Consider the following 23,464-nt stretch of genomic DNA (forward strand, 5'->3'; position numbering starts at 1 on the left):
GTGACATGTCCCTGCGTCCACTGTGGGCCTGGCTGTGACATGTCCCTGCATCCACTGTGGGCCTGGCTGTGACATGTCCCTGCATCCACTGTGGGTCTGGCTGTGACATGTCCCTGCGTCCCCTGTGGGTCTGGCTGTGACATGTCCCTGCGTCCCCTGTGGGTCTGGCTGTGACATGTCCCTGCATCCACTGTGGGCCTGGCTGTGACATGACCCTGTGTCTACTGTGGGCCTCGCTGTGACATGTCCCTGTGTCCACTGTGGGCCTGGCTGTGACATGTCCCTGCATCCACTGTGGGCCTGGCTGTGACATGTCCCTGCATCCACTGTGGGTCTGGCTGTGACATGTCCCTGTGTCCCCTGTGGGTCTGGCTGTGACATGTCCCTGCGTCCCCTGTGGGTCTGGCTGTGACATGTCCCTGCATCCACTGTGGGCCTGGCTGTGACATGACCCTGTGTCTACTGTGGGCCTCGCTGTGACATGTCCCTGCGTCCACTGTGGGCCTGGCTGTGACATGTCCCTGCGTCCACTGTGGGTCTGGCTGTGATGTGACCCTGCGCCCACTGTGGGCCTGGCTGTGACATGTCCCTGAGTCCACTGTGGGTCTGGCTGTGACATGTCCCTGTGTCCACTGTGGGTCGTGCTGGGACATGTCCCTGCGTCCACTGTGGGTCTGGCTGTGACATGTCCCTGTGTCTACTGTGGGTCTGGCTGTGACATGTCCCTGCGTCTACTGTGGGTCTGGCTGTGACATGTCCCTGCGTCCACTGTGGGTCTGGCTGTGATGTGACCCTGTGCCCACTGTGGGCCTGGCTGTGACATGTCCCTGAGTCCACTGTGAGTCTGGCTGTGACATGTCCCTGTGTCCACTGTGGGTCGTGCTGGGACATGTCCCTGCGTCCACTGTGGGTCTGGCTGTGACATGACCCTGTGTCTACTGTGGGCCTCGCTGTGACATGTCCCTGTGTCTACTGTGGGCCTGGCTGTGACATGTCCCTGAGTCCACTGTGGGCCTGGCTGTGACATGTCCCTGCATCCACTGTGGGTCTGGCTATGACATGTCCCTGCGTCCACTGTGGGTCTGGCTGTGACATCTCCCTGTGTCTACTGTGGGTCTGGCTGTGACATGTCCCTGAGTCCACTGTGGGCCTGGCTGTGACATGTCCCTGCGTCCACTGTGGGCCTGGCTGTGACATGTCCCTGAGTCCACTGTGGGTCTGGCTGTGACATGTCCCTGCGTCCCCTGTGGGTCTGGCTGTGACATGTCCCTGCGTCCCCTGTGGGTCTGGCTGTGACATGTCCCTGCATCCACTGTGGGCCTGGCTGTGACATGACCCTGTGTCTACTGTGGGCCTCGCTATGACATGTCCCTGCATCTACTGTGGGTCTGGCTGTGACATGTCCCTGCGTCCACTGTGGGTCTGGCTGTGATGTGACCCTGCGCCCACTGTGGGCCTGGCTGTGACATGTCCCTGAGTCCACTGTGGGTCTGGCTGTGACATGTCCCTGCGTTCACTGTGGGTCGTGCTGGGACATGTCCCTGCGTCCCCTGTGGGTCTGGCTGTGACATGTCCCTGTGTCTACTGTGGGTCTGGCTGTGACATGTCCCTGCGTCCCCTGTGGGCCTGGCTGTGACATGTCCCTGTGTCTACTGTGGGCCTGGCTGTGACATGACCCTGTGTCTACTGTGGGTCTGGCTGTGACATGTCCCTGCATCCACTGTGGGCCTGGCTGTGACGTGACCCTGCACCCATTGTGGGTCTGGCTGTGAGATGTCCCTGCGTCCACTGTGGGTCCGGCTGTGACATGTCCCTGCGTCCACTGTGGGTCTGGCTGTGACGTGACCCTGCGCCCACTGTGGGTCGTGCTGTGACATGTCCCTGCGCCACTGTGGGTCTGGCTGTGCTGGCTCCTTCCATCTGAGGTCTGTGGTCCTCAGTCTGGACGTTTTATTTCTGTCTTCATGTCGGATAAAGCTCTTCTCCCCTATTGCTTTCATCTTCTAGAGCTGCTCTTATCCAGATGTTGGTACTTCCACAGCCACCCTCCCATCTGCTGGTTTTTCTTCCACGTTCTGTTTGGTCTCCCCCCACCCCCTCCCGCCCGCTGCCCTTCAGGAGAGGGGGCTCCTCCCGGCCGACTGCCGGGTGCTGCCCATCATACCAGATCCCGGACTGGTTTATTTCTCTGGTTCCAGTTTCATGCCTACTATTTCCATTTGATTTTTTTGTAATGCTTCTTGTTTTATTCTGCTTATGTCTTTTCTTATTTCCCGAAATGTACTTTTTAAATTCACTCTCCTCTCTATCCTGAGCCCCCTGTGTTGCCCTGCATGCCTTGTCCCTGCTCTGCCGGGGAGCTGTGTGCTGGGGCAGGCAAGGCTCAAGGAGGGGAGGGGATGCCGGCCCGCCTTGGGAGGGAGCCCCCACCTGGGCTGCTTCCTCCACCTGGCCCTCTCCCTCTCACCCCTGCCTGCCCCACCAGGGGAGGCGGTCCCTGGGCAGTGCGGGGAGGGACCACAGCAGAACGAGATCTCTTCCTTCCACCTTTCTCTGACTGCCCCCAAGCCCCTGCCCGGGCTGCAGCCCCAGTCGCCTCCTCACCTCCTCATCCCAGCCCCAGATGGCCTTTCTGGGGCTCCTCCTTTTCTCCTCCTGGGCCTGATTTTGGGGAGGAGGAGTCAGGAAGCCCTGTGTCCATGTTTTATTGAACCAACTGCATGTGGGGATGTGGATGAAAGGGGTTGTGTTTAGGGTACGGAACTGCGGGCTGCAGCATGTCCTCAGGGGAGGGGTCCCAGCAGTTCCCGGGCACTCCCGGGGCCTCGGGATGGTGACTCATGCGGGGTACCGTCTGGGGGCCTGGCAGGAGCTACAGGAGCCCTGGCATGGCACAGGGACTTCCCACCTCCAGGGCGTCGCTCTTCTAAAGAAAGACCTAGAAACTCACTGTCCCCCACATCGGACCTCAAGAGACACGGGAGCCTATCTCCCTCCGTGGCTCTTCTACTCTGCTGGCCTAGAGACTAGTCCCCAGATACACAGGCTGGGAGGAGCAGGCACAAAACCCCAGCAAACTCATGGCCAGGACTTGGGTTGCCTGGTGCAGAAAGAGGGGCACAGTAGGAGTTGGCTGGGAGGACAGGACAGGGCCTTCAGGCATGGGGGGAGAGCACAGTAGCTGGGGGTCCCAGCCCCGGCCCACCAAGAAGGACTGGGACACAGACAGAGGGGCCCTGGGATTGGGGCCTGACTCCTTGGCCACCTCCCACCTGCTCAGGCCTGGCTCCCTCAAGCCGATAGGCTTAAGAGGGGCGAGTCTGTCTCTGACTTTTGAAGGGTGTAAGTGGGGTTACCAGGGCAGGAGCTGGTGTGATTCTGGGGGCCCATGGCAGGTGATGGAGTGCGGGCTGCCCGGCCCTCGAGAGAGCCTCGCCTGTTTCTGTCTCCCTGCGGAACAGTCTGCAGCACCAGCGGCTATGCCTCCTGGGTGTTCCTTTGGTCTTTCTCCTCCAAGGAATCTGCCTTTGATTATCTTCTGTTGTGGCTGCTGAACCCACTCTTCTGAAGCCCCTTTCAGTTTCTTTCAGGGGCTCACCAGACATGAATAAGCATGGAAAGCAGAGGCCTCATGCCAGGAGGGCAAGCTTGGCTCCCTGCCCCTCTAGTACAGCCCTCCACCTTACCTTCCTTACTTTCTGTGGGCCCGTGCCCCACTGCCAGCCTGACGATATGCATGGGATGTCCCAGGCTGACCTGAGGACCCTGCCCACAAGCTTGTGTCACTTCTCAACCTTGTCCTGCCCTGGCCCATGAGGTTGTGCCTTCTGCCCATCCAGTGGCCTTCCTGTGGGGTCAGTGCATGGATCCTGGTCCCATCTCTGAGGATGGATTGGGTGGCTGGGACTTGACTGGGCCTGGCCTTTTTGTGGCTTTTAGGTCATCAGGATTCTCCACTGTGAACCATCCCCCCCCACCATCTATTAGCCTGTGACCATCCACCATTTGTTCTCTGACTTTCCACCATGAATCCCCAACTGTCCACCATGAACCCCTGGCCATCTACCATGGACGCTCAACTGTCTACCATAAATCTCCAACTGTCTATCATGAAGTCCTGACTGACCACCCTGAACCCCCAACCATCCACCATGAACCCCTGACCATCCACCATAAATCACCGTAAATCCTGACCATCCACCATGAACCCCTGACTATCCACCATGAACTTCTGACCATCCACCATGAACCTCTGACCATGCACCATGAACCTCTGACCATCCACCATGAACCCCTGACCATCCACCATGAACCCCTGACCATCCACCATGAACCTCTGACCGTCCACCATGAACCTCTGACCGTCCACCATGAACCCCTGACTGTCCACCATGAACCCCTGACCGTCCACCATGAACCCCTGACTGTCCACCATAAATCCTGACCGTCCACCATGAATCTCTGACTATCCACCATGAACCCTGACCATCCACCAGGAACCCCTGACCATCCTAATGAACCTCTGACTATCCTCAGCCACTGAGTTGGGCTCACTGGGTCCCTCTCACTTAGTGACCATTGTGCTTACTCTGGTCCTGCTTGGTTGTAGGGTCTCCTAGGCTTAGACACATGTGTCCCAGGTCCTGCCCCCACTGAACTCTGAGTAATTGAGTGGGTCTCCAGCAGGTGATTTCAGCACAAGGTGAGGAGACTGGGCCAGCCTCCGGTAGGGAGGCCCCATGGAAGGAGCATGGGCCATGCTTACTTAAGATGCCACGTGTTTTAACTCTTGTTCACATTACCATTTCAATGTTTGAATCTGTGGAACACTGAGGAATTGCAGCCCTGAGCCATCATGTGAAGTTTTAATTACTATGGAAGGAGCCAGCATTTGTGAGGACCTTCCAGGCAGCTCTGTGTCATCCTGGGTTCATGGGGCAGCAGCTGAACCTCTGGGAACCTGAGAACCTTCCTGTCACCTGGATGCTGGAGTGCCTGTTCTGTCTCAGAGCATCCCTCCCCAGGCATGCTGGGGGATGGCCCTCTGCCGGCTCAGGCTCACACCTGACTCCTCCCTCATGAGGAGGCTGCCAGCGCCCTGCGGGTCTACAGGTTACCCTGTAGCTCTCCCTCCTGCTGGTGGTGTTCTGCCTGGAGGGCTTTATCACCAAGCCACCTCAGGCCCCAGCACCACCCCTCCTTCCTGCTGTTCGGAAGTGGTGGGGGGGCAAAGTGGGGCAAAGCGGGGCAAAGCTGGATCAGGCTCTCCTGGGTGTAGAGCTGCCCACGTGTGAAGGAAAGGTCTGGAACTTGTCCAAGGCAGGCTCTGACCCAGAAGGTCTGGAGTGACCCATGGTAGCCAGGCCGAGGCTGGTGGTCTAGAACATACTCGGAGAGTGAGGTCAGAGATTTCAGGGTCAGTGAGTGCAACCCTCCAGCCATCAGGACGCCTGCGAGGACAGGCCTGCTTCCTCCAGATGGACCCTCAGACTCATCAATAGCATTTATTTATTGATTGTCCCTAACTGGGCTGGCTTTTAATCAACCAAACTTCACGTTAAGATGTTTGTACTCAGGAAGTAGATCCCAGTTTTAAAGTATAGGCTTTGTTCTCACTTTAGGAAATGATTTCAACACTTCTGGTATCAAATCACATGTCCTGCACTCTAATTATAGTACAGATTCTATGGATTCTAGTACAATATGGATTCTTTGCTCACTCTATGCTGGGCAGGGCTCATTTAACCCTCATAGGTGGTCACTGCTGTCATTCACATTTTTCAGAGGAGGAGACTGAGGCCCAGAGAGGTTAATTAACTTGGCCAAGGTTGCACAGCTGAAAAGGCAGCACAAGGTTGAAGGGTCCGTGAAGAGGCAGCATGGTCCCAGAGAAGGGAAGACAGTGGATGCTGGACATGGCAGCCGGCACCTAGTTCTGGGCTCCACCCCCGCTGGGCACGGGGAGGCCGGGAGGGCTGCAGAGCGGTGGTTCTTGCTGGGAGCCCTGTCCCGGCACCTCCTCCCCCCGCCCTCCCCCCCGGTTTCTGTGGTTCCCGTGGAAAGGAAGGCCCCGGGGAGCCCAGGGCAGCGGGTTACCCAGAGCCGGGCCCGGGTTAGAGCGAGGGAACGAGGGGTCAGCCAACTGCGTCTTTCAAGAACTGTTTTCAAGCACCGTTGCTGCTTCGTGGCAGAAATTCAAGGCTGAGTTTACTGTTTGTGGGATCTATAAACAGCCAGTCATTCCGCTCCCTCGCACGCACGCGGGCCCCATGGAGAGGCCGCGAGTGATCTGCCTCCAGCAAGGCCAGGCAGCTGCCTGGTGCCCGCTCACTCGCGTGACTGGCGCGGGCTGGGCCTTGTGTTGTTGCCCCGTAGCCATGGCCGCGGCTCTCAGGGGAGTGCTTGGCTCCCCACGTCCCTTTATTCTAGGGAGGAGCGATGAGGGGCCGTTAGAATTGTTCCATTTTCCCTCGTTGTGTTCCTCTGCCGTGACCTTGACAGAACGATCTTTGAAGTACTTGCTGGCTGTTTTTTCTGCCGCGGGACTGGACGAGATCAGGATATGCAACGGGTTTGCCAAGGGAAGTCCCGGGCTTTTCGCACGTTTTTGCCTTTATCCCCACAGAGGGGCTGTGGACGGCAGGGCCAGCAGCGTGGGAGGCGCGGGCACCCGGGGCCCTCACCTGCCGTGACCCCTGCTGCCCCTAAGTTGCAGGTGCACGTTTCGTGACTTTCAGTAATTGAATAGAGATGTGACTTTTTTGCCCCTTAAAAAAAGTTCAGTCTTAAGTTTGGGACCAAATCCTTTTTTCCACTTGGAAAAGTGACCTCATTTTCCATGTACCATGTTTGAGAAAACACAAAACTCTTGTAGGATTAAAAAGAGACCGGGAGAAAACAAACGTTGGCGATGCATATTTGAAAGATGGTCCCACATGTGTAAAAGTATTTGGCATGATGCTTCTGGACCAGAACGTCAATCCGATATTGAATCCATATGACTCGGCAAACGGCATTTTATGGTCCTTTTTCTTTTTTAAAAAATTTCTGCCTTGTGAGTTAAAATTAAGGTTGTTTTTTGGTTGTGACTAATCTTATAAAATCTTTTTTAAGAAGGCGTTTTATATACTTGAGCCTTGAGCCGTCGTTCGGTCTTTGAACCGTTGCTAGCACGACAGGCTCAGTGTGCAGCAGCCTCCCCTCAGGGGAGCCGTTCAGGGAGATGGCCGAGCAGCGGGCGCTCCAGGAGGGGCTGGGGCCAAGGGCCACGCACCCCCCGCCGCCAGACCCCTCTGAGGTCACCGCTGCCAGCGCCACATGGCAGTTGGTCTGACTGCCCACCCGTTGAGCACGTCACCCGACCTCAGGGTAGTGGCAACAGCAAATAGTCACTCTGATGGTCTATTAGCACGATCGATGGTCTTCCAACCAGCTGTCCGTGGACCCCAGTGTGGCCCCACCTACCTCCGTCCGAGTCCCAGGGGTAGGACGGCAGGGGCTTCGTGGTTGTCTGCTCCCATCCTGGGAGGCTGCGCCAGCACCAGTGGGTGCGATCCGCTGTAGCGGCAGCGCCCTGACTTACCCAAGTGTCCCCGTCACTGCACGGGAAGTGGGTGGTACCAGCCCGTTCTCCCTGCCCTGCCACCCTGAAACCCACCAGCCCCCGTGGGAGCCAGCCCCCAGGGCCTCGGCTAAGCATGGGGCACAGGGAGGCCAGGTCACCTCCAGGCAGAAAGGGGCCCAGCTCTTTGGTGGTGAGTGCCAGGTGCCGGGTGCCCTCACTCCTCTTAGCCAGGTCCCTACCCCGTAGGCTGGCAGTGTGTTTAATGTCGTCACGTGCCTCCACACTTCTTTTGTCTCAGGCAGTGAATGCAGGTATTTTGATAAATGATGTAAACAGACAAATTCCAAATGTTCATAGGTGCCTCCCCCAAAACACTGTGTGTCCAAGAACAGAGGCATTGGGGCACGGCATTAGGCAGGCGCATATATATATATATATATATATATATATATATATATATATAAATTTTTTAAAAATTTTTGAGAGAGAGAGAGAGAGCATGGATGGAGGTTGTGGGGAGGGGCACAGGGAGAGAGAAAGAGAGAGAGATCTTAAGCAGGCCCCACATTCAGTGCGGAGCTTGGACATGGGGCTCGATCCCACAACCTTGGGATCATGACCTGAGCCAAAATCAAGAGTTAGACACTCAACTGACTGAGCCCCCCAGGCGCCTGATTTAAGCGTATTTACAAACTCTCAAATAGCCCCCTAGGATGAGAGCCAGGCAGATACTGGACTTTCCATTCACCACTCAAAGGTGTTAGGATATGTGGGACCACACACTTCTGTCTGGAGCTGGACATTTATTCAAATGACAAGTAACGCAGTTTGATTCTCAGAGGTGTTTTGGTGGACACCTATGTTGTATGAGGTCAATTTCCTGTTCCTCAGAAGTACGTTGGGGTTCAGGGGTGGGGGGCTTTGCAAGGACCATTTAAGTCCGTGGCCACGGCTGCAGGGCTACGTGAGATGGGGATTTCTTGCCCAGAAAATTCAGCACAAAAGCTGAGTCCTTTGCAGAGTCATCGCTCCAGTGTGTGTGCCTCTGCGTCAGAAAATTGTCCAAAACCTTGAAACTTCCAAGTCACAGAGGAGCCAGGCCACTCCAGGGTTGTCTGGAGGGGGTCATTTCGCAGCAGAAATCCTATCCTGACTGCCTGTGGGCACCTAGCTTCTTGGGCGCATTTGGGGCTGGTTTTGACGTTTTACCGCATCTCTCTCGAAGAGCTCTGACAAGTGTGTTTTACATTTTCATGAGTGCTGTCACTTCCCTTTTTGAAATACTTTGGCGGCTGGATGTGTGGCTTTGTAGCGGAGCAGGCTCAGTGTGAAGCTGGAAGGCTTGGTCCTTTGCCCTGAGGGTTTTCCTGGGACCTTCATGTGACGTCGTCCCATCACCAGAACACAGCAGAACACACTAGCTCTGGTTGGCAGGTGCACTTTTCCTACACCTCTACCCCCAACACAGAAAACACACATCTGAGGCAAGAGTCACATTGTACCTTGAACGAAGTAGGCAGAAAACCTACAACAGTGTTATCTGAAAACAAAGTAGGGAGCAAACAAAAAGACAAGGCATCACCCAGAAGAAGACACACTCTGTGGACAGGTTCTGCGTGGCTCCACGAGACAGAGGCCTGACTGCAGCGCCATGGAGGATCATGATGTTGGGGGACTCTGGCTGGTTCCATCCTCTGCCGTGCAATAGCTACGTTCCTGCAGGAGCAGGAGCGGGGAGCAGGGAGGCTCCCCAGAACCCAGCTTCTGCCCTGTGGCAGCTGGGAGGGAGCTGTTCGTGGGTACATGTGATGTTACTCTGAACAGAGTCAGTCACATTGGTGAGAGGGAACGGAGCTAGGGGTGGGGGTGTCTGATCCACTCGTTTCTACGAGCAAGTTTTAGCGAACCTGAATACAGAAAACCAAGTTCCAGAGCACGGAACGGAAGGGGAGAGGGTCGCGGCTAATTCTGTGAGGTCAGAAAACCGTGCACTGAAGCCTGATGGAGGGCACAAAGGAGAAACCAACTCATCTCCTCGAGACACTACATGAAAGAACTCTAAATAAAGCAACAGCGAGTTGACTCTGTTTGCAGCAGAAGGAGCGAGCCATGGTGGCCATGGGAATAAGGTGACTCTCTATGTCGGGAGCCACTGTGAGCTCATCAACCTGGTAACCCTGAAGGGGCAAACACCACCTTGAAGATGATTCTCCAGCCCTGACGGACAGACGGACAAACACAAAGCGCGATAACAAAAGCTTCACAAAGCACCATTTATTGAAAAGCTCGTTCTGTCCCAGTGGTTCCGGTGACACCTGCTTCCTATGCCACATTTCCGTCTAAGCTGGGGCCTGTTTCTGGACTCACCACGCAGTCCACTGACCAGTCACTGACACCAGCACCAGCCGTCGTGACTACAGAGGTCGGCCCCACATTTCGGTGTGTGAATGAGACAGCCCTCCCTCCTCACTTTTCCTGTCTTTTGTAGCTATGACTGCACGTTTCCTGCCTGCACGTAGCATCGACTCGCCTGCTCCCAAAACAGAGTGACAGTCTGTTGGGGGGTTCACTTAGGCAGAACGGGCATTTTTGCAATGCTGAATTGCCTTGTCCAGGAACAAAGGATGTCTTTCCATCTGTTCAAATATAATTTTGTGTCTTGAGAAGTTTTAAAGCTTTCTGCCCCTGTGTTTTACACTTTCTTGTTAAGTTTATTTATCAAGTAATGGATCTTCTTTAATGTGTTTGTAAATGGGGTTTTATCTATCATCAGACCCTCTAATTTGGTTATTTTTCTAGTATGTAAAGATTATTGAATATGGTATCTAATTTTATATACTGCTTCCTTACTGAATTTTTTTAATTTTTTTTTTCAACACTTTTTATTTATTTTTGGGACAGAGAGAGACAGAGCATGAACGGGGGAGGGGCAGAGAGAGAGGGAGACACAGAATCGGAAACAGGCTCCAGGCTCTGAGCCATCAGCCCAGAGCCTGACGTGGGGCTCGAACTCACAGACCGCGAGATCGTGACCTGGCTGAAGTCGGACGCTTAACCGACTGCGCCACCCAGGCGCCCCTAATTTTTTTTATTTTTTAACTTGTTTTATTTTTTAATTTTTTTTAAATTTACATCCAATTTAGTTAGCATATAGGGCAACAGTGATTTCAGGAGGAGATTCCTTAGTGCCCCTTGCCCATTTAGCCCAACCCCCCTCCCGCAACCCTTCCCGTAACCCTGTTTGTTCTCCATATTTATGAGTCTCTTCTGTTTTGTCCCCCTCCCTGTTTTTATATTATTTTTGTTTCCCTTCTCTTATGTTCATCTGTTTTGTCTCTTAAAGCCCTCATATGAGTGAAGTCATATGATTTTTGTCTTTCTCTGACTAATTTCACTTAGCCTAATACCCTCCAGTTCCATCCACGTAGTTGCAAATGGCAAGATTTCATTCTTTTTGATTGCCGAGTAATATTCCATTGTATATATGCCACATCTTCTTTACCCGTTCATCCATCGATGGACATTTGAGCTCTTTCCATACTTTGGCTATTGTTGATAGTGCTGCTATAAACATGTGCATGTGTCCCTTAGAAACACCACACCTAGGGGCGCCTGGGTGGCGCAGTCGGTTAAGCGTCCGACTTCAGCCAGGTCACGATCTCGCGGTCTGTGAGTTCGAGCCCCGCGTCAGGCTCTGGGCTGATGGCTCAGAGCCTGGAACCTGTTTCCGATTCTGTGTCTCCCTCTCTCTCTGACCCTCCCCCGTTCATGCTCTGTCTCTCTCTGTCCCAAAAATAAATAAACGTTGAAAAAAAAATTAAAAAAAAAAAAAAAAGAAACACCACACCTATATCCCATGGATAAATGCCTAGTAGTGCCATTGCTGGGTCGTAGGGTAGTTCTATTTTTAGTTTTTGGAGGAACCTCCATACTGTTTTCCAGAGTGGCTGCACCAGCTTGCATTCCCACCAACAATGCAAAAGAGATCCTCTCTCTCCGCATCCTCACCAACATCTGTTGTTGCCTGAGTTGTTAACGTGAGCCATTCTGACAGGTGTGAGGTGGTATCTCATTGTGGTTTTGATTTGTATTTCCCTGATGTTGAGTGATGTTGAGCATTTTTTCATGTGTCAGTTGGCCATCTGGATGTCTTCTTTGGAGAAGTGTCTATTCATGTCTTTTGCCCATCTTTTTTTTTTTTTTTAAGTTATTTTATCATTGGCTTTCTAGAAGTTTCCAGATATCCAGTGATAGCATCTGTAGACAGAGTCCATTTTACTTTGCCCAGTTCTTATGCCTCCTGTTGGTTTCTCATCTCACTATAACAGCTAACACCTCCATCTGATGGTGGTCACTGTAGGATAGGAGTCAGCCAACATTTTCTTAAAAGGCCAGATGCTAAATATTTTCAGCTTTGTGGGTCATACAGTTGCACCCACTCGGCTCCACTGTTACAGTGCAAGAGTGGCCACAAAAAATAAGTAATGAATGAGTGTGTCTGTGTTCCAGTAAAATTTTATTCCCAAAACCAAGTGCCAGGCCATAATTGGGACTGTAGTTTGCACACACTGGAATGGGAGATCATGGATATCTTTGTGTTGCATCCTGGTATTACTGGAAACACCTAGAATATTTCCCCACTAAGTAAGTTGGTGACTTAGAAATAACACGCACCCACATAAACACTATCATGTTAAGAATGTGCCTATAATTCCTATTTTCTTAAGAGTTTTTATAGAGAATAATTGTTGAATTTTGTGGAAAGCTTTTTTACCATCTATGGAGATAATTATAAGACTATCCCCCGTAGATCTATAAATGTGTATTAAGCTAATGGGTTTCCTAATGTTGAGTCAACCTTGCATTCCTGGAATAAGTTCACTTGGTCATGTGTATTGTGTTTCCTTAATGTGAAATTGGAATCTGTTTGCTAATATTTTATTTGTACATTCTCATCAATAACTAAAGGTCTGTAATTTTATTTTTATTGTACTTTTCTTTGATCAGAGTTAAGTGTCAGTGTTACACTTCTGAAAATAAGTGGAAAAATTCCCTGACTTTCTATGCTCTGGGACAATTTATGGGGCATTGATGCAATCAGATCTTTAAGACTTGGTGGTTACATGTTAAAGCCATCTGTGGGCTGGATCCTTGATAACTTCCTCTGTGTCTTCTAGAGAAATCAGTCAGGTAAGGTTTCTGTCTCTAATGGATACATCGTATTTTCCTAGGGAAACACACTTATTTAGGGTTTCAAATTTATTTGTGACTTTCTCCTACTTTCGTTTAATGTGGTTCCCTCTGCCACCATCAGGGAACTGCTTTCTGGTGTTTATCCCATTGCTTTGTTTGGGCTGCCCCTGGGCTCCCTATAAATAGATGCACAGGCCCCATGGTCAGCAGGGTGCTCTTTTTCTCTGTGTGATAGCCCTCATGTGGGGCTGGTAGCTGCTGGGTTATTTCCAGATTGTGACTGTTGTGAAGGAGGCCGCTATGAACATTCTTGTTAGGGTGTTTTTGTGAGCACACCCATCTCACTTGGGTAAGCACTGAGTGGAATTTCTGGTCATGGGGAGAATGCATGTTCATGTTTATGAGGAACCTCAAAACCGTTTCCCAACGTGATTGTCACATTTTACGTTCTTACTGGTGATGGTTCATATCCTCACCAACATTTCGTGTTGTCCGTTTTTTTGACTGTAGCCATCCCAGTGTTTGTGAAATGGTATCTTAATGTGATGTTTATCTGCATTTCCCTGATGACTAATGATGTTGACACATTTTCATCATAGACAGGCCTTTCTTCCATCTCCCTAGGAAAGTATCTGTTCAAGTCTTTTGCCCATTTAAAAAAAATTGGGTCGTTCATCTTTTTACTATCAATTTATGAATTTTATATATTCTGAATGAGGTCCTTGGTCAATGTGCTGCAAATACTGTTTTCGTGCCCTGTGGCTTGTCTCTACATTTTTAAATTGTGTCTTTTAATAAAGTCCAGTTTATCAAGTTTTTCCATGAAGGGCTAGTGTTTTTTGTCCTATCCAAATCTGCCTATTCCAGACTCATGAAGACATTTTGTTTTCTTCTATAAATCTTATGATTATGAGGTTTTATCTTTAGGCCTAAGCTATGTCTTGAATTAATTTCTGTGGAATTAGATAGGAGTCCGTGTTCATTTTTTCCATACGGACAACCATCTGTCCCAGACACATTAATGCCATGTTGTCCTGGCTACCATAGCTCTATGCTAAGTCATGAAGTCAGTGTAAGTTCTGAAATTTTGTTCTTCTTTAACATAGTTGCTTTGGCAAATATGGGCCCTTTGCACATATAGAATTTAGAATCAGCTTGACAATTTCTGCAAAGGGAAGAAAACCCTCCTGAGATTGTGATTGGGATCACATCACACCATAGACCGATTTTAGAGACTGGGCTCTCTAAACCATGTGGAATCTTCCAGTGCAGGAGCATGGCATATCTCCTGGATTATTCAGGTCTTGTACATCTTTTATTAGATTTATTCCTAGGCATTTTATGGTTTTTTTGGTTTAAAAAAATTTTTTTAATGTTTATTTATTATTGGGAGACAGAGAGAGACAGAGCATGAGCAGGGGAGGGGCAGAGAGTGGAGGAGACACAGAATCCGAAACAGGCTCCAGGCTCTGAACTGTTAGCACAGAGCCCAACGCGGGGCTTGAACCCACAAACCACTATATCATGACCTGAGCCGAAGTCGGACGCTTAACCGACTGAGCCACCCAGGTGCCCCATGTTCTGTTTGTTTGTTTGTTTTTTTAATCTAGGTCTGGAGTTTTCTTTGTGGGAAGGTTTGTTGTTGTTGTTGTTTTTAAGTAGGCTCCATGTCCAGTGTGGAGCCCAATGAGGGGCTCAAACTCACAACCTTGAGATCAAGACCCGAGCTGATGGACGCGTGGGTGGATCAGTCAGTTAGCATCCAACCTAGGCTCAGGTCATGATCTCGTGGTTTGTGAGTTCAAGCCCTGCATCAGGCTCTCTACTCTCAGTGCAGAGCCCACTTCAAATCCTCTGTCCCCCTCTCTCTCCGCCCCTCCTCCCTCTCAAAAGTGAATAAACATTAAAAAAAAGAAAGAAAGAAATTTGAATTTGTTACAAAAAAAAAGACCTGAGCCGAGATCAAGAGTAGGATGCTTAACTGACTGAGCCACTCAGGTGCCTGGCTGTGTCATGATTGTAAATCCCTGGTGTCAGTAACTTGTATTTTGCTTGATAAAAATTGCTAAGGGTATATCAAATTTATTGATCTTTTATTGATCTTTTATCAATCTTTTCAAAGAACCAAATTTGACTTTGTTGATGATGTTCATTATTTGACAATTTTAAACAGTATCATTGACTTTTTCACTCTTGTTATTTTCTTTCTTCCATTTACGTTGGATTTAATTGGCTCTTTTACTCTAGTTTCCTAAGGAGAAACTACACTCTCTTCCTTTCATAGCTCACTAGGATTTAGTACTCTCTTTTCTGCTAATGTCTCTGCAAGTTACCAGCTCCCTGTGGTCTCATCAGGACAAGGGCATGGATTTGTGTAGTGTCACTTTTCTTGTTGTTTTCCATCATTTATAAGCGAGGGTATTTGGGGTTAGGTGGCTGCTGCTGTCCTAGGATGCCTAGAGATCTTCAATATTAGCAGTTTAAAAGCTCTTGGGAATTGATATTTATAAACCCTGATAGAAAAATTAGCCAATGATATGCATGAGCAGTTTGCCAAGCAAGAACTACAGGCTAACAGTGAGTGTGTGGAATCTCATCAGTATCAATCCCATTAATAATCAAAGAAATTAAAATTATAGTAAATAGTACAATAATTTATCACTTAACAAATTAGCAAAAATTTAAAAAGAAAAAAGTATCCTACAGGATCAAGAATTAAGGGAAATGAGTATTGTGAGATACTGCCAATAACTACAAACTTCATAGAAGTTAAAGTCTCTAAATGTCTGTATTTTAAAGATACAAATTGAAATATTTATGAACTCCACTGCCCGGATGCCCTCCCTCACCTCCAGCTTCTGCACTGGCCGAGTAGAGTTGCAACCTCCTGCTGCATGGAGGTGATGTAGAATTGAATGAGACATTCCATGTAGGGTACCCAATACTCACGTGCACCGTGTGAGCTATCATTTTCTTTTTTTTAAAAAAAAAATTTTTTTCAACGTTTTTATTTATTTATGGGACAGACAGAGACAGAGCATGAACGGGGGAGGGGCAGAGAGAGAGGGAGACACAGAATCGGAAACAGGCTCCAGGCTCCGAGCCATCAGCCCAGAGCCCGACGCGGGGCTCGAACTCACGGACCGCGAGATCGTGACCTGGCTGAAGTCGGACGCTTAACCGACTGCGCCACCCAGGCGCCCCTATCATTTTCTTTTTTTAAATTTTTTTAATGTTTATTTCCTTTTGAGAGAGAGACAGAGACAGAGTGCGAGCCGGGGAGAGGCAGAGAGAGAGGGAGACACAGAATCCGAAGCAGGCTCCAGGCTCTGAGCTGTCAGCACAGAGCCTGATGCAGGGCTCGAACTCAGGAACCATGAGATCATGACCTGAGCCAGTCGGACACTTAACCGACTGAGCCACCCAGGTGCCCCCAGCTATCATTTTCTTTATCGTAATGATGATGATGGTGAGCAGGAAGAAGATAGACAGATAGATAGAGGATAGATGAAAAGCTCATTGATCATGTAAATCGGTGGCTGTGTTCTTTTGTGCATCTTCACTACTGGTGATTCTGGGAAATCACTGCAGGGCGGAGCTACAAAGCTTGCTTTTTGAATAAAGATTTGAAGTCAGGCACAGCGTAGCCACATGCCGCACTTTTCTACACACATGCACGCACACCAAATAATTATGGATATAACTGATTTAATAATCATAAAAATATTGTGAATAGCAGACACTAACAAATTTAAAATGAAGAGGAAAATATTTTAAGATGCTCTAATTGATAAAGAAAAAATTAAAAACCTGGATACACTAACAACCATTACATAAACCGACATGGTGCTAAAACCCTCCCCTTTTCACTTGCTGTCTCCCATCATCCCCAAGCTGAATGCTCTTGGAAGTGAAACCAAACTTTCAAGGTGCACGTTATCCTTGCCTTCAATAAGTAGGTCCAGGAAATGGAAATGGAAAAGAGGGAGAGGGGCCTGACTCGTATCTAGTGATCCTGACACCAAAATCAGGAGGGACGCTCATGGGCCAGCTTTTCCTTAAATACGGATGAGCGTCTCCGCAGCAAAGTGAGTTACTTCCAAGAGCATATTAGAAGTGACGATAAGGCTTATCCTGTAATATGCAAGAATGATTCATCATCAGGGACCTATCGTGAAATTCTCCACATCAATAGACTAAAGAAATGTTATATTATTGTTTCAGTAGATGTAGAAATAGCACTTGATGGAGTTCGATATTTATTCATGATAAAAACTCTCAGGAAAACCAGAACATAGTCTGGAAGAAAGTGCGTGAACAGGGACAGTCCATATAGTGAAGTGAGGCTCCTGTTTTCTTTCAGGTACTGCTGGGAGCCTCATCTCTCCATGATGATATTTGTATTTTGTACAAGATGAGTTTTATAATCATTAGAAAAAGAAGAACACAGTGTTGAGGCTTATAAACCATGATGAAGTTCCCCTGTCATCTGCACACTTGGGACCTATTGCAAAACGGCCATAAATAAACAAATAAATAAATCAACAGTGGGTGTTTCTGGAGGTTATAAATACAGACTACGGAACAGGAGAAATGGTCGAAAATGCAGCAGAGACAATGCTTGCGCTTTCTCATTGTGAAGGTTCTGAGAATGTGGGCAGGAGCCAACTCAAGTTCTTGTTTCTTCTAGTCTCTCGATGGCTTTGCCCTGGTCGTGAGTGCGGAAGGCATGATATTTTACGCGTCAGCAACGATCGTGGACTATCTGGGCTTCCACCAGGTAAACACAGCTCTTCAGCCTGCGGCGTGGTGGGTCCCACTGTTTGCACACGCTTACTGTCTTCCAGCCTCACACACCTGTAAAACCAGGCTTTTCTTATCACGCAGGTTTTATCAGGTAAGGATTTCCACATCCCAGCTTGGTCTAGGGCTCAAGGTCACAAGAGAGGTGTCCAGGGTGTCACAACTGTATTGGGCACTGACCTCTGCTGGCCGCGACCTTGCCACAGCATCACTGTCTGAAACCCCAGAGATGGGGCACATTCGGGAAATAACGTGTTCTGGAAATGCCCTTATTGATGTCCAGGTAATTCATTTGGTCTGTTGCCGCAGGCCTGCCCAGGCTGAATGATTCCAGACATTGGGGCAAGGCTCTGGGGTTGAGACCCACCAAACGCTGGATCCTCCTCCAAGAAAAGGTACAATAAAAAAAAAAAAACAAAAAAACCCACCCATGGCCCAGGGAGGGAAAAGGAAACTTCAGGGCCTGGCCTCTGGGAAGGAAAGGAGGTCACTCATGAGAAATCCAAAGTTTGAGCTTCAAGTCCAAATCGAAATTCATACTTAAAAAAAAAAAATTTAATGCTTATTTATATTTGAGAGAGACAGACAGACAGACAACAGAGCATGAGCAGGGGAGGGGCAGAATCCAAAGCTGGCTCCAGGCTGTGAGCTGTCAGCACAGAGCCCGATGCGGGGCCAGAACTCACAAACCGTGACATCATGACCTGGGGGAAAGTCAGACGCTCAACCAATGGAGCCACCCAAGCGCCCCGAAATTTACACTCTTGTGTAGCTCAGAGCCCCAGGTCAGAGCCAGTGGTGGACAGATGAGAACGTGGGGCACCAAGAAGCAGAAACATGACCTTAGCTGCAGGGCCACAGCCGTCCCCAAAAAGATGTCCCCTCTGAAGAGGGCTTCTTCGTGCAAAATTATAAACACACTCCATGCAATATACAAACAGGCAGATTGGAGAAAGAACAAAATAGAACTTTGAAAAGTGAGGTATACAGTGTATCTGTCTGTCAGGGTCCTACCTGGAGACAGAAACTGTGAAGTGATCTGACTGGCTTAATATAAAGAATTAATGTGAGTTTCGTATAAAGAATCATTAACACAGGATCCTAAGGGGGTACATCCATAGACAGAGACACAGCGAGTGGAGGGGCCACAGGGCCCACAGGAGGCTGGGCACTCCAGCAAGGAGCACATTCTGGAGGCACCCTCATGGGTGAGGGTGAGGCCATGGCTCCTGGGTGGTGGAGAGGTCACCGAGGTGCCCCAGGCCAGGGCTAGCCAGCAGGGAATGCCCACTGGGATGCTGGCCAGACTCTGGGGGAGGCTACCTGCAGGCGGACCTGGCCTGGGTGTGGTCTCAAAGGACCCAACCTCCCTCCTGCAGTGCCCAGAGCACCTTCGCCAGTGGAGGGGAAATGTGTGCAGGATCCGGGATCAGAGCCAAGTGATGAAAGGAGCTGAGAGGCAGTACATGGAATTAGAAACAAAGATCCCACAGGACGGGTGGAAAAGCAAGGGGATGCCCAGAAGCAAAGGGCGGTGGAAGCCAAGATCTGAGAATGGGGGTCCCTGACACATGAAAATTCAAGTCTGCCTGAGGCCCCGGAGGCTGCTCGGAACATTTGATGCAATTTCCATGAAGACTGTCACTTTGAATCATTCCCAAAACTGAAGTGTCTGTCACTGCACAGATGACTCCGAGAAGTGTCTCGTCTTACACACGCCTCTACATTTGCTTTCCTGCCACCTGAACCTGGGACCGATGGCTGCCACTGACCAGGCCTCTCCCTGCCGCTGGCCCCGGGACAATCTTTGGACAGACAACGTGCACACACCCACTCTTCCACAGGGCAGCCGCTGGTGACAGCCGACCCTGTGGCCTGGACTGGCCCCTGCAGCACGTGGAGGTGTGGCTCCAGCAAGGACCCCACACACAGGGCCACCGCGTGGCAAGTGGACAAAATGCCGTGGGTGTGATCTCCAGGAGGTGCTTCCAGGGCTGCCCTGCACACCACGGGGACAAGCCTTGGCTCCGCTCTCTCTGAGCCTCCTTTTCTTCTTCCATGTGCAGGGCACGGGGCATTGGCACCTTGTGACACTCGGCGGTGGGGAGGCGTCCCCACCACCAGCCACGCCTCAGGGAGGTGGCCCGTGGTTCTTCTCCCACTGGCTGCTCCTGGCAGTGGGTGACAACTGGGCTCCATCACTGTGTCCTTGTGTCCACCTCCACCTCCTGAAGACATGCGGGGCAGGTGTTGGGGGATGTGAAGTGGGGGGAATGCATCACCCGCCCCAGACACATGAGCACCTGGATGGCCAGCTGAGGCCCTTCCTCCCCTCTTTAGCCCTCCCACGTGTGCTCTCAAGGTTGCTGTGCTCGCACAGCTCTCTGGCCTCGGGGCCCCCTTGTGCAGTTTGGAGCTCACGGACCCACAGATGGCCAGCACCAGGCTGCGGACACGACGTGATTCCAGCCCCCAAATGGCAAACTCTCTGTCTCCTCGATTGCGTGTGCGGGGTCTGATTCTAGAAAAACGTGGTCTGGGCTGCCTTTTCCATGCTCAGAACTCAACTTCAGTCCCTATCACTGTCTGCTGAGTTGCCCTGCAAATTCTCCAGACACACCCAGAACTGCCTACCTCTAGCCATAATCCGGGAGGTGGCTTTGGTGATGTGCAAGTGTCCTGAGGCGAGGCTTTGGTCCCAGGTCTGAACGTGCTCACTAGAGTCTGTTTTTTCGAGCTTGGTTATTCTGCAAGTGCTGGATGTAAGATAAAATTTTGCCTTCTATTATAAAGAAATTGTTTCCAAATGCCATTAAATCAGGCATTGCCTCTATTTATGTAAAACATGTTCAGAAAATATCAGAACAGTTTTGTGCTGTCGTGAGCTCCTTGTGCAAAATACTTAACAGAAGTCAGGAACCAATTATTTCAGTATCTTCAGGTTCAGCAGTCATTTTGATGAACAGCTAGGTTTTAGAGCATGTTTTAGTTGCCGTTGACATTTATTGATTCAAGAAGGGGTCCATTCTCCCCAAGGCTGGCAGCTGGGGGAGAGCTGTCCCCGTTTGAACCAGGGCAAGGGCATGGGCGCAGTTGGGAATCCCACAGGCTAGGTAACAGGTGCGTGTGCAATTTGCACAAAAGGATGAGGGCTGTGGGGATGGGGCTGTAAAAACTGGTCATGACTTTATTCTTAACTCCAGAAATGGTAGTTTAGAGCTAAAATAAGGCTGGCTTTAGTTGACCAAAGCTGTGTCTGTTTTTCCACATTTTTTTTTGAGAGAGAGAGAGAGAGAGAGAGAGAGAGAGAGAGCATGTGCAGAAGCCCATGCATGCATGTGCGGGGGCGGGGGGGGGGCAGCGGGGCAGAGAGAGAATCCCAGGCAAGCTCCGCACTGTCAGTGTAGAGCCCGATGTGGGGCTTGAACTCAAGAACCGCAAGATCGTGACCTGAGCCAAAATCAAGAGTCAGACGCTTAACCGACTGAGCCACCCAGGCGTCCCTGTTTATACATTATTTGAATACTTATTCTACTGATCTCTCCACCACTTGTCACTGACCCCGCTTTGTAGGGAGCAGACTCCAGGAGATTAAGGGAGACCAAGACCAGTCAGATATGTCACAGTAGTTATTATACCTTTGTCGCCCAACCTAGAAAGTGTCCACATTGGCTGTGTCTTTCAATTTGCCTGAGTCAGAAACGTCTTTTCCGGTTTTATCATGCCCTCGCCATTGGTCTATCTCTTGTTTTCGTTAAGCCACAGAGCCCCTCTTACATGTTAATCCCACACATCCTTTCCATTAATTAACTCAGGTGTGGGGAGACATGAACAGGGCAGGGCGTCCAAGGACGCAACCTTCTGGGATTCTACAAAGCGTGGGGTCACCCACCAAAGCTCGCGAGAGAATGACCGAAAGACAGTGCCTGTTACAAACTTCCCATGGGAACTACGACTGCCCAGTGCTCGGAGGTCAGCAGTCTTTTCCATTCATCAGACTGTAGAGGGGAAGCTGCCATCCATTTGCAGCAGGAGGAAGAATACAGAATTTGCAGTAATGAGTCAACGAAGTGGTATTTAGTACCTCACACAGAAAATATAAAACATTATTTACAGAAATTAAAGAACCAGATAAACAGAACGACGTGCCATATCCATGAATCAGAGGACTCCAATTATCATTATAAAGATGCCAGATCATGTTACAGAGGTAATGACATTATCATGAAAACTAAGCAGCTCTTCTAGGTAGAGATAGATGAGCTTTTGGGAATGCAGAAAGTTGGGAGTCTCCAGGGCCAGGGGGCAGGAGTAGTGATTACTGGGACTTACACACCGGACACAAGACTTCCTGTAGGACCCAGTTGCTAGATGAACAGACCCCAAGACAGAACTGGAAGCTCACAGCAGGCACGTGTGCACCGGTGTGGGATTTACAATGAAGGGGGCGCTGTCCCGTGGTGGGGAAATAGCCATCTTGCCAACAAACAGAGCTGGGTAAACTGGATTTACACGGGAAAGAAATGAATCCTGGGGGCGTTTGGGGGGTCCAACCAGTTAAGCATTTGACTCTTGATTTTGGCTCAGGTTATGATCTCACGGTTCATGAATTTGAGCCCCACATTGGGCTCTGCGCTGTCAGCATGGAGACTGGTTAGGGTTCTCTCTCTCTCTCTCTCTCTCTCTCTCTGCCCCTCCTCTGCTTGTGCTTGCTCTCTCTCTCTCTCTCTCTCTCTCTCATAAATGCATTTTAAAAAACTTAAAGAGAGCTTGATCCTAGCTCTTACCTCATAGCATGCACAATAAATAAATGGCAGAAGTTTCTAGAAGCTTCAGGACCCAGTTAGGAGATGGGTGAGGATGATGAGGGCAAGACCCCACCCATGAGGAGACAGACAGATGAACCGGCCGTGTGAGGTCCACTAAGAGAGCAGAAAGGCCAGGGAGCAGTGGCTCTGGCATCACAGCCCACGCAGTAGAGGACCCATGTCCAGAGCAGATGAGGAACCCACAAATCAGCAAAACAGCTCAATGGAAATTTGAGAGAAGGACACAAACAGGCGACACGCACACTCCCACATGACACGCATACATGTGCTCACACGCACACCTCAAGACCAAAAACGTGAGAAGATGCACAATTTCATCGGCTCACGACACACGGGTGAAGACCACAGTGCGGAACCGTGGCAGCCGCCACAGCGGCTCGGATGAAGAGGGCTGGGGACGCCTCGCATCGGCCGCAATGTCAAGCGACTGCGCTGGCACGGACCGCCACAGTGGCGTGTGGATCTGCGCCCTCACTCTGGAAGGGCGCTTGGCGCCATCCGCTAATGCTGGCCCTCTGCCACCCCTGACCCAGGAACCCCACCCCTGGGCGTGACTCGCTCAGACACAGCAGCGGCGTGTGGAATCAGGTGGAGACACTCACCCCACGGACACGAGAAACTGGCGCCACACACGCGGCGTGGGAGAACGTTACAACTGTGATGTGCAACCACAGAGGACGGACACTAAGAACAGCATTCCGTTTACGAACATAACCGGCCTACGGTGTGGGCAGTCTGTGCCATGACCGCCCCGGGGGGTGGAGGGAAGGGGCTCTGGGAAGCTGTTGTGTCCTGTTTCCTGATCTGGGAACTCACGCATCCACTGTATGCATATGATGTGGGCACTTTTCAGCCAAGTGTTATGCTGAATCACACTTTATTAGGAAAGCATCCTATGGGAAGGGCACGTGCGATCACAGGGCCACCAGATGAGGTGGGAGCTGGCAGGTGAGTGGAAGCCATCAGGTCTTGAGCTGGAGGGAAAGCCTGGTGCCCTCGCCTCCACCAGGAGTTGGTCTCTGCCTGTTGGCCTGACGTTCACACCCAGAGCCTCTGACGTGGACAACCGTGACCA

General features: G+C 50.3%; 1 protein-coding gene across 2 annotated transcripts in view; it reads left to right on the plus strand.

Annotated features, from left to right (window-relative positions):
- The window catches only part of AHRR (aryl hydrocarbon receptor repressor), a 91,483-nt gene that overhangs the window by 53,930 nt on the left and 14,089 nt on the right, over positions 1–23,464 (plus strand). For both annotated transcript variants that reach the window (XM_086674935.1, XM_086674938.1), the window contains exon 5: positions 17,448–17,537. In XM_086674935.1, coding sequence (XP_086531061.1) covers positions 17,448–17,537 — 90 coding nt within the window. The remainder of the gene's footprint in view (positions 1–17,447; positions 17,538–23,464) is intronic.

Source organism: Puma concolor, chromosome A1 (genome assembly GCF_028749965.1).
Source record: "Puma concolor isolate L17-30 chromosome A1, mPumCon1.1.hap2, whole genome shotgun sequence".
NCBI lineage: Eukaryota > Metazoa > Chordata > Mammalia > Carnivora > Felidae > Puma > Puma concolor.